Source organism: Apis florea, unplaced genomic scaffold (assembly GCF_048593485.1).
Source record: "Apis florea isolate Af1SG1 unplaced genomic scaffold, ASM4859348v1 contig_3158_pilon, whole genome shotgun sequence".
Taxonomy (NCBI): Eukaryota; Metazoa; Arthropoda; class Insecta; order Hymenoptera; family Apidae; genus Apis; species Apis florea.
In genome coordinates this window covers 3627750-3645305 of record NW_028256713.1, presented here as the reverse complement: position 1 = coordinate 3645305, position 17556 = coordinate 3627750, and the positions used below count along the sequence as shown (strand labels likewise).

Below are 17556 nucleotides of genomic sequence, written 5' to 3'. Positions count from 1 at the left end.
CAAGGACAATTTGTGGTGGAGTCATCGATCATCATCGAGTACGACAGTTTGTCAAACTTGTTTGCTCCGAAAGTAACTTTTAAAATCGTTGATCCACTTCCACTTTTAATAATGGAGTAATACATTTCCATCGACGAATATCTCTAATTCTTCTCTCTCTTTGTTCGTTCGCTTTTAAAAATGAAATAAAAATTGAGTAGGTAGAAGGTGGATCGAAACAGGTCATCGATATCATCGGAATAACACGCTTAGTTTCCCAAACACGGGGTTTCGAGTTAATACCGAGTTTAATCGAGAAACAAAAACCTGTTCGACTTAATCGAAAAGAAAAAAAAAAAGAAGGAAGGAAAAAAAAGAGGACGAGGAGAGGAAAAAGAAAAAAAAGTGAACCACCATCTTCCCACGAACAATTTTTTCGATTCTCTAAGCCGTGGCAAAGCGGCACTTTACTCTAATCGGGTTGGAAGCCTCTCGAGCCGCTATCATCGTGGATAATATCGTGTATGGCCGAACAAGTACTCTGTCAAGGGAAAAAGTGCTCGAGTACTCGTGTCCCACAGGAGTCAAAGACCCCTGGTGACGTCAAGAGTTTTCCAAATATTATTGTTGCATCGTATCGACTGGTAGCGCCGAGAGAGACGCCGACCCCTCCCTAAATCCTGCACAGATCTCTTCTTTACGATCGTCCACGGAAACCGAAGGAATCCACGAAATCGTGTTTGCTCTATCGATCAGGCAGGATTTCGATTTACGTCGTCCATCGATCCATCCCTTATCGCCTCGAAACGCTCTCGTATCTTTATGATTATTTCGCCTCGAGGTAAGTTTGTAAGCGAGAAAGATGTTATGGATTCTCTTCTCCGTGATTCCGCTCTATAATTTTCTTGCTTAGAAACGTCCACACACGCGTTCCTGATATCTCCAAAGTATTAAACCCCGAGTTTTCGTGTCGATCGAGCCGGCACGCAGGATCATCGTTTCCTTTTTCTTTTTTTTTTTTTACGACTCTGCATTAACGTAACGTAACGTAGTTGGAATCCTTGATCCGATGTGTCGACACGTCGATTGGAACGGAATCGAAGCTCCCGGCTTCCACGTAAAACGAACGTGTAAACTCCTCGTAAATCTTTAATCTCGATCGAACGAAATTTCTACGCGGATCCCGCATCCGTGCGTAATCGTTATCGCGAGCTTGATCCGAGGAGATAAATTTGTCGCGGCACAATGAGACACGTAAAAGGCGACACCGTGGACCGAGATACCGTGTCAAGGCCTGGAGCGTGTATTCCTTCCTTCTGGAGGATACACCTGCAACACCTTGTCGGCAATTCGTTTAGACGATGGATTCACCGAGCTTGTATACCCCTGTTTGCGAAGGATCGTCGTCGCAGGTCCCTCCGTGTCATTCCTATATACACGCCCGGTTCACAGTTTGTTTTCAGATATCTCCGTACAACGGAGAGATATCTCTCGATTCGAAGATAAGTATCGGGTATCCCCCCTTTCGTATCCGGTCCTGGAGTTATACAAATAAATCCAGATTCGACGTGGATGGGAGAGGATAGAATGGAAGAAGAGGAAGAGGAGAAGGTATCGCGCGTGTGAAGATAAGAGGGAAGGGAAGATGATCGGTTGCGAATCAGTACGTGCTCCAAAATCCTGAGCTCTGATTCTGTTAGGTTAGGTTAGGTTTTCTTTCTTTTTTTTTCTTTTACGTAACGATCATCACGAGGCCGTTTCACGGTGTATCAAAAGTCGAGCCGGTAGGGGGAACAATGAAATTCTTGGCTTATCGCGTCAAACATCCTTGACTCTCGGGTGTCGCATCGTGCACTCGAGACTCTCTGCGAGTGGGAAAACGAGCGACGGATAGAGGAGATAGCGAGTTGCCCGATGGCCACTTGTCCTTGTGTGTCTAGGATCTCGTTCGGTTTGGCAAAGGGGGCGGAGAAATTTACTGCTTCTCGGAATTATATATTTCCTTTCTTACCTACTCTTTGAAATTTCATTTTGCTTATATATATATACATACGTACGAATGATTTACGATGTTCGTTCGCTATTCAATTTTTGTTAACGACTTTTGTTTCTTTTTTTCTTGGTATTTTTCGATCGAGAAAAAATATTTTGGAGGTTGAATTGAATTTACCGTTCGATCGTCACTCGATGCGTTTAAAAAAAATTGTCGACCGTCTCTTTCAAGCCTATAAATCTTACTTTCGAATTTTATCTAGGCCGAAACTCAACCGTTTGCGACCCTTTCTTAACAATGTGACCTCCACTACAAATATCCACCCACCCAGAACTTTGGTCATCATCCTAAAAAAAAAAAAAAAAAAAAAAAAAGAAAGGAAGAAAAGAATTTCCACAGAAATGATCACCATTTCGAAATCTCGAAACGAAACCCCTTCCTTCTTTTAAGGAAAAACTTCAAACTTGAATTTGTCATACGCGTGTATTCCAATCTATTTTTTCCTCCAGCGACGAATAGTCTCGTAAACGTAGGCGTTCCGACCTTTCGATTCGAACGGAACTGTTCGACGGGAGACGAACGTGGGTCGAGGATCGATTTCCACATTTCTTTTAATCTTCGTCCGCGATATACGAACCTTTTACTTTTTTCCTTTCACCCTTTGACTCGGCCGAACGCGTTTATTGAAAGTAGGAAACGTGCATTTCCATAATTCCTCGTTGGGGGCCACCATTGTTTCAGGAAGCAGCGACGAAGGCGAGTCGACGTCGGGCACGCCAGCCGGGGGAGGCACGGGGGGTAGCGGGGAGAACCAGGAAATGGAGGAGAACGGTACGATCCGTGGCGGAAGCAACAATTCCGCCGGCAATCTGGTGTACGGCAGGGACCTGAAGACGACCCTTCACGCGTCCACCCACGACTTGTCCCAGGATTACAATCCGCAATCGAGGCCGTACCAGCGTGGCTACTCGCCAGCCATGGACAAGCCGAGTTACGAGAAGGAGCAGCACAGACCACCCTCGTCCAGGGATGAGGAGAAACCCTCCTCGTGGGAGTACGGGGAGAAAACCGAGAGAAAGGAGTACTCGAGATCGCGGGAAAGCCTGTACAGGAGCGAAGCGTATCGTGAGTGAAAGAATTTCCATTTTCTTCCCCCCCTTTCTCCCCTCTCTCCTCCCTTCGTAATTTTTTTCCCTTGTCGTGACAGCTAAAATTGACACTTGATCGCGTATATAATAAATACTGGAATACTGGGTCAATCGTGCTGTAATCGCTGCTCAATGTTACGAATTACGGGGTAAATTATCGTAGGCGGGGGGAGGGGAGGGAGACGTGGGAACGTTCGTTAATCGTTCAGACGCGTGGATTAGAATAATAGGTTATATATATATATATACAGACCCCGGTATGAACGATTATCGATTGGATTTAATCTCGTAAATTGCGGCACTCGCCGCCCTTTCTCCTCCTTTCTTACCAATTACACCTTCGTCGTATTATCGACGTTACAAAAAAATTTCTGTCCGAGATGTGACCATTCGCTGATCGGTTCTTTTTTTTTTTTTTTTTTTTTCCCCTCTCTCTCGTTCTTTGCAGAGGACGCGACGAAGCAGGAGCAGAAGGAGCACGCGAACCGCGAGTGGGTATCGCCGGTGCCGGAAGTGGAGGTGGGCGGCTCGGCGCCGGGCGGCCCCCAAGTACGGGCGCGGAAGGACATTCCAAGGGGCGCCAGATTCGGCCCTTTCCTCGGCAAATGGGCCAGCGAGCCTTTCAACCCTCGTTACGCGTGGGAGGTGAGTTATTACCCTTCTTACACGATTATGTCGCTTGTCTTGATTCACTGTTACCATATCGCGGGTACCAAATCGTGGATAGATACGTACACATTGTCTATTGTGAAGTTTATTTTAGTAGATGGAATGAATTGATGTTGTTATTAATCGGTTTTGAATTTTGGAACGAGATCGAGAAAAATGGGTAATTTTAAACTTATATATGCTCCACGACTTTGGGAGGATAAATAAGAAAATTATAAAAACGATTGAAAATGAATGACGTGTCAGTGTCGCAGAGATACCCGCGTCTCGTTGAAAGATTTCTGAATATTTTCAACGTAAATCTATCTATCCTAATTTTGGATATTTATATTCCATTGCGGGGATGGAAGAGGCGGGAAGATTTTCCGCGAAAGTGAGGGATTCACATGCGATATCATCTCGCAGAGGGGGGGTTCTCGTGGAACCGTTTGAAAGATGATCGATCTGTTTATGGTTCCGGGATCCGGTGGAGGAATACTTTTGCTCGAAACCAGTGTCAGTGGGCTCTCGCTATCCTTCTGCTATAATCCCGGGTATTATCCGGCAGATGCCGAAGGACAGGAGAAGAGAGGAAAGGAGGAAGAGAGAGAGAAAGATAGGGGAGGAGAGGAGAAGGGGAGGGACAGACAGAGAGTCGTCTCTTCGGTTGGAAAGGTAGACACCTGGCCGGCTCGTTCGTCGAAGGTGTCATCCATGTTGACAGATCTGTCAATTGCCTCGCCTCGGACAATTTCTCTCCCGATTCCTTTCCGATTTTCCGATTCTCAGATTCTTTCGAAGCCGAGATGAACGTCTCTGTTGCTTCTTCAACTCGACCGTGAAATCGGCACACCAAGTCAAAGTCGAAGAAACAGTCCGTAAAATTCACGCGATTTCTTCCTCCTTCTATCGAGATTAAAACCATGTCCAAACTCTCTTTCTCTAAATGTATATATGACAGATCGTTCTTTTTTAGCGTTTTACGTTCGCAACAATTTAAACTTGAAGAAATTGAAGAAATCTATCTCATTTTTTATTTTTCCTACCAAAATGAATCGTCTTCTGTGCCCGATGATAAATTATCGTTTCTTCGTTCTTTCCAATCGAAGATGTCTCTCGTGTCTCTTAAATTCTACCGATCGTGCAAATTTCGATTTAAAAAATCTTCCTCCCTCGCGGAAAAATCATTTCTGAAACGATATTACGAGCGGCGTAGCGGAATCGGGGAACCAGGCGTGTACCGGTCCAGAGGGTGTGATAGATATGATAGCGGCAACGCTACGTTACGTTAGCGCATGTCGCACTGACAAAATGTAAATGGCGCCATCCATCTAACTGCCGACAAAAAGGCAGCCGGGGCCAACTGTCGGACCGGCGATTACAGGATCGATTAAAGCCAAACTACCCCTTCGTTTCGTCGGCCCGATCTATCAACCCCACGCGCGTAAACGTGCGAGAGTACGAAAACATCGCGACAGAGAGATCTCTCTTGCCTCCGAGTTCTCACAGAATTTCGAATAATGTTCCCTTCCAATTCGGTTCGAGTTAAGGGGAAGATCGATCGAGAAGAATTTCCACTTCTCGTTTCGTTATTTGTAAAATAACCGAGAAATATATATATGTGTATATACATCGTATATATGCGTTGGTAACGAACCTATCGAACGGTTAACAAACGTGATCCTTTTTCTGAAATTGGAGAAATCTAGGAGGGATCCCTTTCGATCGATTCGCACGCTATCCCCTAATCCTAATCCTTTTCTCACATTCTCGGGGAAAGGCGTTCCTCGAATGGAAAAGGGGGGACAGATAGGGAAGATGGAAACTGGATTAGTGATAAACTATCAACCCGCTTCGATATTTCGCTCCATATTTCCATCCATTCGATCTTCGTTCGATAGGAACAACAGTAAAAAAAAAGAGAAAAACATTAAAGAGACTCGAAGAAGAGTCTCGTTTTATATCACAGAGTATGAAGAATATATAAAAAAAAAAAAAAAAAACAGACCTCAAACCGAAATTTTTCCCCAAATTTCGTGAACACCTCGTTCGTTGCACGTTCATATACACATATACACATACACACCTGAAGCGGAACGAAGGGAAGGCCGTGGTATCGAGGGTTGTTGTTCGAGGTATCGGTGGTACCCCACCTGCCACGCTGGCCGAGTCTCGTTTTTCGGATCCACCCGAATCCAGCCGGGGACGGGAAGTGGAAAAGCGAAGGAAACCGGAGGGGCGATCCATTCTTTCCGGTTGCGTTTTGCTCGGTGACGCGTGATCCGCAGAACGGCCGACTCGCGGCGTGCCTTAGTGGCAACTAAACCAATCTTAGGCTTAGCTCGCTCGGCCGTGAGACCCTCGTGTCGAGGGGTACGGCTCCAATTTACCGAATGATCTCGAGAACCCGCCTTAAATGATCAACCCTGTCGCCCGTTTATTGCATCGCCTCTCTTTCTCACCACTCGTGTCTCGAACCTTCTCTCCTTAATTAATTGCTCGAATGAAAAGGATGCTCCTTTATTTCAATCGTATATCATAATCCAGCTTTCTTTCTCGTTTGCCAGGCATCTACGATATTTCCATATGGAACACGACGAGGGTTCCACAGAATCCACCCCCGTCGGGGGCACGTTTGCCCTCTTTCTCCCCCGCGCAACTCGCCCATCGACATATTGGAAGCATCGTCAATTTTTCCACGTGATCGCTGACGGCCCCACTCGCCCTCTCTCGAGCGATAGACGAGTGTACGAGTGTAGCCGAGCGCCGGCTGGTCTCTCTTTTTATATAGCGGCCACGGGGGAGAGGAGAGAGATAGAGAGATAGAGAGAAAGAGAGAGAGAAAGAGCGGAAGATCGGTTGTTTTTCATATCGAAGCAGGCACCACGCGCCTCGTTGAGCCTCGTTGCGGGCCACTTTTTCGACAAATCGGGTGGAAAGCTGGGCCATTAGCTGCGCGTATGTCGCTGACAAATCATATAAATGACGACTCTCGACGAAACGTGTCCTCGCCGCGGACCGCAGCAACCAACCGCACCCGATGCCCCCGTAATCAGTTCGAATTGTGACGCGAACCGCGAACCCTAGCAGGAATCCTCCCGTTTCCCCCTCCATTTTCCACAACCGTTTTCCAAAAAAAAAAAAAAAAAAAACGGTTACTCGATCGTCGTCGCGACGACCCTTCTCGAATTCGCTTCGAAGAGGCGATCTTCATCGAGATAACAATGTCGTGACAATGGCGTGCCCTTCCTCGCGCACGCCCCACCACTTAACCAAGAACGGCGCGTCGAGAGGATGAAAGAATTGAACCTCCCTGCGTAGAGTAGGTGGTGCCGACGGAATCTTATTGTCGATGTTATTAAATTCTCGCTCGATCTGGAAGCACGTATTCGTAGACAATCGACGTGTCCGGCACAATGCCACGGGAACGGCGCTGCCCCATTATTCGTGGACATTGTCCAGGTGAGCCGGCCCTTACTTGGGCGTTGCAGGAGGTCAAACCCCGGAAGTGATTCGACAATGAGCCACATTATGCTCAACCCTCTTCTTCCCCACCTTCTCTTCCTCCTCCCTCCGATTCCTCCGGCCACCGATTCTTATTAACTCGGCCGCCGCCTTTTTCATCTTCTTCTCCTTTCAATTCACCAACCAATACCATCTCCTTCTTTTTTCGCGAATCTCGTATGGCGTGGAATCCGTCCGTAGGAAAGGAGAGTCCGAGGCGACCTCCGCTTTCTCAAGGCGTAGAGTTACGCGTGATTTTCATCGCATTTGAATATGAAATTGGAGAAAGAAACGGCGCGCGGAGGGAAATGGGAATTTCGTGGGGGGAAACAAGTGACAATCAACGGCGCGGTGAATATGCGGGCCATTGTGAGCCCGGTCAGGATCCCCCCCACCTCGGTCGGTGGTCATCTATGCGAATTTACCGGTCGTGAACGGGGTGACTCGGCAACGCGAAATTTCGCACCCCTCGCATGGGGTATAGGACGCTTTTCTCAAGAAAGGGGTTCCCTCGAAAGTGAAGCGAACACGCGTTACTTTTGAAATTTTTGCGCTCGAATTTTTCGTTGCAACGAAAACGAAACGAGTGGCGATAACTGGGAATGCAACGAGCAAATGAAACGTAATGAGTCTTGGTCGAAGCGACGAAAACCGTGCACGCACACGTTATATTCGTCGTCCAAAAAATGCAAGGGACTGTTTTGCCTAACTAACCCTTTTCTCGGGGATCGAGTTTTTGATTGATAGGACCGGGCCAGTAGAAGGCTTGCTCGCCGCCGCACCTTCTCCTATTATGTTAATAAAGCTATGATACAACTTGGCACGGTTTGAATATTTAACGTGTGTATTTTGACATTTAAATTTACTGGCAACGAGTTTCTGTCTCGCCCCATACGTTGATTCGTTGTGTAAGTTGGATGCATTGAAAAGTTGAAGGTGCTCACAAATTGTTCGCAAATTTTGCGAAAGGAATTTTTGATTAATTATTTCTTATAGATTGAACGCTGTTACGCAAAGATGGAGTGCCGATTCAAAAAGTAATCCAGAGGCAATTCTTTGATTCTTCGCTTCTACTTTATCTTCGCACGAGTACAACGAAGTTAAGAAAAGATTTCTTAAATAACGTAAATATTTCATCCCGATCGGCTTAAATGAGATCTCTACACGTGTTGTTGTATACAACGAGTCAATAAATTTCCTTCTCTGTGTGTACTTTTGCCGAAACGAGCACGCGTCGCGCGAGATTCAACTGCTATATAAGGCTTTAACTGGCCTTTCTTTCTGTCAAACCAGCTGTAAACCGGCCTCTTCTCTCGCTCGAACCACCCCATCTCTCCCCGCGTCTCGTTTCTCTAGGGTGGCGAAACGCGGAGGGTGATAAATCTCGTCCGCTCGTTACCCCACTATCTGTCGATAATAGACATAACAGACACGTGTTGCCCGGTCGTCAAGCTGACCCCGCTGTCCCGGAGACAGCGTCGTCGGAATCATCGTCTTCAAAGGAGAGCTATCGCTCCTGGTTTTTCCCTCGTCGAAGTTCCTTGCCACCCTTCGACCCGCTACGATTTACTACGATCCCTCGACCAAACCTTAAAGACCGTCTAAAAAAGAAAAAGAAAAAAAAGAAAATCCCATTCTCGATTCTTCGCATCGTCGAGAGTTTTCGTCGTTCGAAATTTCCATCTTGACTCACGACTCGTGATCTGAAATTGCGCGAATCGTCGAGACAATTCATTGCCAAGCGCAAATATCTGAAACGTTGTCCACGTACGAACGAGAATTAAAATTTTACGATTTGATAACTAACAGCGGGTCGCCTTCTTGGTTTCTCATTGTCGCCGTGTTTCACCTCTCTCTTCCCCTTTGTTCTCTCTCTCTTTCTCGGTACAGCATGTCTTTCTCTCCCGTTCGGGGTTGTAGTTTCATGGGGTTGATGGCGCTACAGACGCCGGATAGGGCCTCCGCCGTGTGTAGGAAGCCGTTCCTCGTTTTCGCCGGCGTGAACTTAATTGAACTTGTTCGCTAACTCATAACGAGAAGTCAAGCAAGTGCCCTCCTGGTTATAATTTACGGGAAACAATCGCCGCCTTTGATGTCCCCGCCGACAATTGTCCCGGATCCACGCGGAACTGTGACACGGAGGAACGAGTAGATCCTTCTCAGATTTACCTTACCTTGCCCGAATAACGTTTGCCAAATCTCTCCTCGCTACTCCTTCTGCTGTTTGGAATTATTACTCGATGGAGTAGAAAATTTTGGGAAGAGAGAAAGAAAGGAAGAAAGAAAAAGTGGAACTTTTGGGAGAGCTAGAGAAGGACGAGAAAGATGAATTTTTCGAGAAGAGGATTTTACCGTTCAAAATTACGGTAATTTAAAAATTCGGTTGTTGAAATTGTACAGATTGTTACATTTAACCGGACCAAGTTTCCAGCAGTATCAATTAAAAATGAGCAATCGCACAATGAACGCATACGATTAAACGCAGCCACCCACGTTATTTGCAATATTTATCGATGACGCGCGTCCCGTTCGCCGCATTGAAAACGTAAACTCAATATCCCCAACCCTGAATCGACAAGCAATCAATGGCAATCATTGTTTTCCGCTAGCCTAGGAAAAAAAAAAAAAAAAAAAAAAAAAAAAAGAAACCGTATTTCATGGCTTCGATACGCGCTCACGAATGTTTAATCGCTTCGATGATTTTCGGCTGCCATGTTGAAATTGCATCGTCGCGAGCATCGGAATAAAATCGTCGATCATTGTCGAATCGTCATTCTCGAAAATCGTATTGACATTTCCTCTCCTCCTTCTCTGGAGCTGAATTGGAAGCTTGTTGTAAATTCCTCCCTGATTAATTCGATTTCGAGTGTTGAAATTACAAGTTATGCGGATATTTCCTTACAATCGATGCGTCCAATCGACGATCCTCGTTTTCCACCAGTTTGTTGAAAAATCGAAATATTCGCTGAGAACGTGAGAACGAAAACGATCGCTCGATTGCAACGATATTTCCTCAGGTTATGAGGCTTTAATACTCTGGATTATTGGGGAATCGGTGGAAAATTCAAGCGGATCCGGGTGAATATCCATGGAACGATTTCGCACGTAAGTCTACTTAGTCTGCCGAGATTGGCAGAATTTGGTACACGGCCACACGGTTGACAGATTGTGCATACGAGCGCGCAGGTCCCGCCACAATGACCGAACTAATCTGGTCCGGTTCAGGAAGGTAGTCTAAGTTCAATATACACAGAGAAATACACCGAGGCCTGGAGGCGTTTCGTGTGTGCCTTCCGCTATTGGCTTGCATTAATCACGAAGCCGTTCCCAGCCGTGGGCAACAACGTGGGTTCCGGCGTCAACTTAATTGTCCCCGCTCGTTTCGCCAGGGATTCATTAATTGGGATGCACTTTACGTGCACGCTCTTTCTCTCTCTCTCCAACAATTGGATGTTCCTCCCCAAATTTGAGAAACCGTCACGGTGATTGTAAACGATTGGGAACGGTGGTTTCGAATTTGTCCTTTGAATGTGAAATTGCAGTAATCTCGAATGATCCGAAAAGGGAAATTTTGGAAAGGAGAGCGAAACGAATCGAGATTGCGTCGTTAATTAATGTCTGGGTGTTCCAATGGTCGTTCCAACCGGTGGAAACGTGGAAACTCGATTGTCTTGTGGGAGATGTTTCGCGGAGGAAAGGAGTGAGGAGCGGAGAACGAGATTTTTGGCAAATTTTCTGCCAGGCTAGCCTCTCTAATGATCGATCATATAAGGGGCTGGCAGTGACGCGACTCGGATATAATTTATACCGCTAGATAGCCCGGAGGGTAGCTTCCCTTAGAAGCTGGAGGAGAGAGAAAGAGATCCTCGGCCGTGTTCGGGGGTGGCATCTGCTGCGCGTTAGACACGGGTCGGAGGGCACCGTTTGCCTCGTCATTACTTGCATTAGTTTGCCGGCACGAGTCAAGTGGGTCAAGTACGGGGGAAATATGTATCTAATCGAGGAGAAAAGGAAAAAACTCTGTCTTGTGCTTCTTTGAATCGTGTATGAATTGACGTAGACCGTAATGGAAGCCAACCTTGAAAGTATGTCTTCTCGTTCGTTCTCGGCTCTTACTCACCCGCGTGTATTCTTTATCGTTTCCCGTGTTTGAACAGAAAACTCGATTGTCTTTGCACGTAAGTGGACACAGCCGCGCGATTAATCACCGATATCCCACCGCTTGTATAATTGCAAACTCTGATTTACGATTCGTGACTCGTGTGCTTCGTCTCTTTATCGCTCGCGCGTTTGCCTATCAAAAATGTAATTAAACGTGGTCTGTCGGCTCGATATCGGTCTCGTTCGAATTTCATTTGGAAATTCTATTGATCGTGACGCTGGTTTTCCTCCAACGACGAACTCGATAAAATAATTCCTCGACGAGGATCGAATAGATTCGGACGAGAACACGGCAAATTTCTATCATTCGCGATTAATTTCGCTCGACGATGTAACATCCGATCCTTCCCTCTGGAATATTTTATTTTATTTTATTTTTTTTTCTCTCTCCACGAAAATATCTCGAGAAGATTTCCTCACGAAACGGACGAGGAAAGAGATTAATAATCGCGGGCCAATTAAGGGTGGCAGGAGGCTTCGGCAGTAGGCGTGAATCGTCTACGATCTCCTTGGGAGTGAGGTTTAAACTAAGAGGAAATTAAGCAAAGATGTCGCCACGGCTAATTCGGGTGGGGCGCGGATACGACGACGTCTGGAATCGTAAACACTCCTGTTATTTAGGGGATGATAATTGACCGTTTCGCTCCCTCCCCGCCGCGCGACGCCCAACGAATTTCTCGAAACTCTGGGAAATTCGCCGGTGTGCGCGCGCGGGGCACACGATGTTTACGAGCTCTTCTCTCTTTCGAGCCCCGTTGTCGATCGACCGGGGGGACGAAAATGGAATTCGATATGCCATTGTTGCGTCACACGACGATAATCACGGCTCGCTGTCGCTCACGAATCTCGATCTACGCGATCGTGGTCGTGACTCTGTCCAACTCGAGAGGATTCCATCTTTTATCGTTCGCCGTATAAACATTATAGTTGGTATTCTCTGGAATTAATAAGCGACCAACGTTTGGCAATTTTGTCAACGGAATTAATCGTATTATGAAAATGAAACCAATTGGTTTGACAAAATTGTATTGTAGAGAACGAATTCTCGCGAATTCAAGAAGATTAATCTTCCGTTAAATTTGTTTAAAATAAATTAAGTGTGTTTGGGAGGAATTTAAAAGTTGCGTTATAAAAATACTGATAAAATTATGTTGGAAATAAACGAAGAATGAAGAATCGTGGAAAAAATTTTGACGAAATTATACATTATGAAATGAGTTTTGAGGAACTTATTTAGGAGGGTTTATTAATCGCTTATTATTTATTATAAATCGGTTTTTTTTTGGAGCATTAAACGAGGAGCAGTGTTATGGAAAAATTTTGACAAAATTATAGAGGGGATTGAATTGAAAATATCGCGATGCCTCGAAGTTGACGAATCAGGAAAGTTGCGAGGTCGGTTTTCCAGGAGGTGGAGGACACGCTGTGTCGGCTAAAAGCATTTTTGCGTCGGCCATCACGGTACTATCATATGCTATCGATCCACTTTATTCATAACTTTCGTCCCTCGTTACCACGTTGAAACGGGCCTCTCTTTCCCTCCGCCCATTCTCTCTTTCTTCCTTTCTGCGGCTGTTATAGTTTTACATTAAAATTACGGGAGGAAAAATTACGCTTTTCATTTATTTTTTACATTCGATGTACGTCCGTACCGATATATTTTTCCTTTCACGATTATTGGACCATCGAGCCATTAAAAATACAAAGTGTTCCATTTGTAACAATTACTTCCAAATCTTCTCGTTATTCCGTCAAAAAAAAAAAAATGTTTCAAGTAAAATCTACTTTCGTTTCGAAAGAGAGACGATAATTTGATTCGAATCACTTTTTTTTTTTTAATACGAAAAATTACTCGTAACGTGACCTCTATCGAACAATTTAAAACACACTTTAAAAACTCTAATTTCGTAACGTTCATCAAGAAAATGATGAACGATGAAAATTAATAAATTTAATTTCGTCCAAAGATTCAAACGATTCTTCTATCTTGGAAAATATTTCAAAAAAGAATCGACACGAAGAGGTCGATCCAGGTGACTCGGACACACGATGTCTTAATTTGTGAATGGACACGTTCCACTATTCGTGAATGGCGTCCCCTCGAAATCACGAATAGATAGAAACGTCGAATTCAACAGTTGGAAGATCACGATCGTTCGTGATCCTGGTTGATCCTCGTGAAACGTGGAAAACGACGCGGAACCTCGCCGATTATGAGGGTCCATTGAGAAGAAGGAGGATCTGCCGCGCTGTCTGGCCAAGTCTCCTTTCTCGTACGGATATTTTCGGTAAAATCCAGCCGACGTGGAAAGATCTCTCTCTCTCTCGTCGGCTCGGTTTTGTTGGAGGTGTGAGGTTACAAAGGATGAAAAAGAGGAGAGATCGCGCGTTTTGTGCGAGGACGACCCGTGTCCTCGGCCCCATGCCGAGGAACCGTGTGCCCCGCACAACGGTTTCGGATGCGTCTTGTCCGCCTCTTCTTCCGAATTCTCGTTCCTTTCTTTCACTCGGCACGGATTCCCTGTCCGCTCGAGCGGACAAATTAGATCCCGAAAGATTTTCTCGCCGCGGATACTTTAAAACGAGCACCAACTCGAAGGAAAGTTTCAATTTACGGGGATGGGTTTGTAGGCATGTAGGTCGGGTGCGTGCGAAATTTATATTTTTCGTCGTCTCCTTTTGTAATTAAACCAAGAAGTAAGAAATACATGGATGTGCGAGCTATTTTTTTTTTTTTTTGTATTTGGAAAGAATTTCGTTCGCTTCTTTCGTTATTACTAGCGTAATAATTCGTTTCTTCTTTTTTTCTTTTTAACACGAAGAAAGGAAATCGACGCGTATCCATCGAATATATATTTTCCAACCACTTTTCCCCACGTGAAAGTGAACCGACGCGACGATTCAATTATCATCGTCGAGCCCTCGAGCCGTCGAACTGTGAATATCGCTCAGTGTTCCAGAGAGGAGATGGAAGGAAGGAAGGAAGGAAGGAAGGTTCGTGGAGAGAAAGAGAGAGAGAGAGGAGAGAAAAAAACAAGGAGAAAAAAAAAAGAAAAAAAAAGAAATCAGCAGAAACACCGGGGATGTAATTAAAATGGTCGCGCATTTCTGCCAATTTTAGCAATTTCGCGGCGACGCGCGCGGCGTGCCGTTAAAGAGGCTCAAGGAATCATGCAATTATAATTTATTCGCGTGTCGACCGTCGACTCGGTCTCTCCCTCTCTTCTCTCCACCATTCCTCTTCCTCTGCCTTTTCCCATTTAACTCGTATTTTCCTTTGACTCTCTTTCCAACCTTTGCCGGTGTTCCTCTGTTATTGTGCGGAAGATAATGCGCGCGGCCTCGAGTAATTAATTCCTCCTCGATTCGATTCGAAAGGGGAACAAACGTCCCTCCCGGTCGAAATCAGACGTCCAAATTTTGTCGAGTGTTTCTTCTCTCGGATCCTTTCGAATCTTTGTGAAAACGGACGCTTATTTTTTTCGCTTTTAATTTCAAAGAGGCTCCCCGATCCTTAATGCCCGTTCCGGTTGCGAGCGAAGAGAGAGAGAGAGAGAGAGAGAGAGAGAGAGAGAGCCGCTCTCAGGAAGCCCTTGGTTGCCCGAGCCGACGCTTTCTGCCCGCCACGATTATGGGAATAAACGAGATCCACGAGGCTAGACAAATCTGTCCTACGGATTGTTAGCACATGTCCGCGTCCGCCGACAAAGAGAGATGGTGGAAATTCCCGCTGCGAGCTTCGCCGTGTGTGTGTGTGCGGTGCCGACAGACTTTTTGAAAATTGAGAGATCGATGATTTTTTTCTTTTTTTTGGTTCGAATAAATTATTTTTCAAGAGATCTTGGACAGCTTTGTTTCTCTTTTGTACACATAAAATAATTATCTTTTCTTTTTTTTTCAAAAGTAAAATTTTTCAAAAATAAAATTGTATAGGAAGATAGGATTAAATGATGCGTTGGATAAATATAATGATGCTCCGTTGAATCAACAAAAAAGAAAAAAAAAAAAATAAAGAGGAAAAAGGAAGCATTTAAGCGAGAGATCCCCTTAAAGGCGAAGTGGGAATTTTAACAAGTTTCCATTTTCCTCCCGCAGAAATTCCTCTTTGCTGCGCGAATAAGTAGCAAAGTTGGCGCATCGTAGTGAAAGGTGTCACTCGCGTGAGATCCTAATCTGTCGCGTTGCACAGCCAGAAGTCCTATTGTGGCGGCTCGTTCGTGCCCATCTTCGAAAAACTCTCCTTAGTCCGGCGGCTAAACTGGCCATTATGGGGAATCGCGCCATCTCGCTTTCCTTTTCTTCCTTTCATTCCAAACTGTCCCACTTCTTATTCCGGCATTATAGGGTATTACTTGTCGGCCGTTTCTACCTGAGCCGATGCGACGATCAATGATACTCGTCTTTGGTAATCGTTCGAGACACCAAGAAGTGGAAAATCTAGCGCAACAATCTCTCTCTCTCTCTCTCTCTCTCTCTCTCTCTCAGAAATCGTCAATCACTTTTACGAAATCTTAGAAATATTTCCTTTATTTGAGAACGTACGTTATATTTTAAACTTTACGTCATTAGATCACGTTCTTCTCGAATTTGTAATAATTTATCAGAAGAATCGGAATTGGAAACGTGGCAAAATACTCGAAAATAATGAAAATCCGCTTATACGAGTGCGACAGAACGACAGAAGCTGTAATCGGAGAAAGCAAAAGTGTCAAGGCGTGAATAAACATTTCTTACGAGTTCATCCCCATGTTTCTAGAGTTTACTCCTACCCGAGATTATCCGGATGAACAAATTTTTCCTTGGCAAGCAACTCTCTTTCTCTCACTCGCTCCAAAGCTGCTACTACTACTTGGTAATCGTGCATTACTTACCTGCAAGGTAGACCACCTTTATCCACCTGCGAGATTCATTGATTTTTATGGGTACACCTAGTTGTACTCGTTACCGGCAGGTGGTAGGGTAAAAACCGACCAACGGACCCCTGTGGCGAAACGCACTCAGATATCTGTGATAAGGGAACGTTGAAAAAAAAACCTCTTCTATTTTTACAGAAAGGAAAAACTTCTCGTTGATAAAATGTAATTAAAAAAAAAATCTTACCGATTCTATCATTCAACTTTTCGTATCAATTTTTGATTTTTTCAATAACGAGAATAATATTTTCGACAATTTTTCTTTTCTTTTTTTTTTTTTTTTTATTTCTTTTCATCAACCTTTAGTCGTTTATTTCGAGGAAAGGAAAGATTAATCGGAGATACGTGAGATTTTCATACGCATTTCCTCGAGGTACAATGGACAACGAGGTCCCCGATGGAAGTGTGAAATGTGTTTAGAGCGGGAGGGTGAGAATTGGCCGGGGAAGGTATCGAAAGGCGGGCCGTCCAGGGGCGTATCAGGGTGAGACGCTTGGCCGGCCAAGCGTCTCGGTGCGTATCGTGGCCCGGCAAGACAATTGAAAAAATCACTTGTCTCGCCCTAAAAGTGGGGAGAGCGAGAGGAATACACCCCTAGATGGATGCTGGAGCGACGCAACAGACGTGATGAGAGGGCGATATATATCCGTTAAACGCAACGCCCCGGATCCAAAACATTGCGGTTACCAAGTTCTAAAACTGTTTTCCGCACGTGCACCGGCCCGCGTTGCACCCTGAATAGAAATGGATCGTTTCTTAATGACACTCGAACGCGTTGTAGCTGCAAGGTGGATCAAGTTAGGAAAAAAAAAAAAAAAAAAAAAAAAGAAAAAAGAAAGAACGAACGTTGTATATGCATATCGTATGCGATAAGAAAAATAATTTTTTTCAGGTTCGTACGGCTGGAAGCGGGGTCAGGGGCTGGTTGGACGCATCCCACGAGACGAACAATTGGTTGAAGTACGTTCGAAGCACTAGCAGTCCGCACGCGGTCAACATGCGACACGTGCTCATCGGTGGACAGGTAATGTTTGAAAAAGAAAAAAAAAAGAAAAAAAAAAAATTGTCATCGACTTTCGTCAACTAACACGATCCGTTAACGCGGTTATTGTCATAAACTCGAATCGGGAATTTCTCCCGATTTCCATTTCCGAGCTTTCGATAATTGTTTTACAAGTCGGGGTATAGTAACTTGGCGCGTGGCGCGTTT

The 17556-nt window shown here is 45.0% G+C and overlaps 1 protein-coding gene across 2 annotated transcripts in view; it reads left to right on the top strand.

Annotated features, from left to right (window-relative positions):
* The window catches only part of LOC100863831 (transcription factor hamlet), a 62711-nt gene that overhangs the window by 33407 nt on the left and 11748 nt on the right, over window positions 1-17556 (top strand). For both annotated transcript variants that reach the window (XM_086909394.1, XM_086909393.1), the window contains exons 2-4: window positions 2714-3097; window positions 3569-3765; window positions 17239-17370. In XM_086909394.1, the coding sequence (XP_086765520.1) occupies window positions 2714-3097; window positions 3569-3765; window positions 17239-17370 (713 nt within the window). The remainder of the gene's footprint in view (window positions 1-2713; window positions 3098-3568; window positions 3766-17238; window positions 17371-17556) is intronic.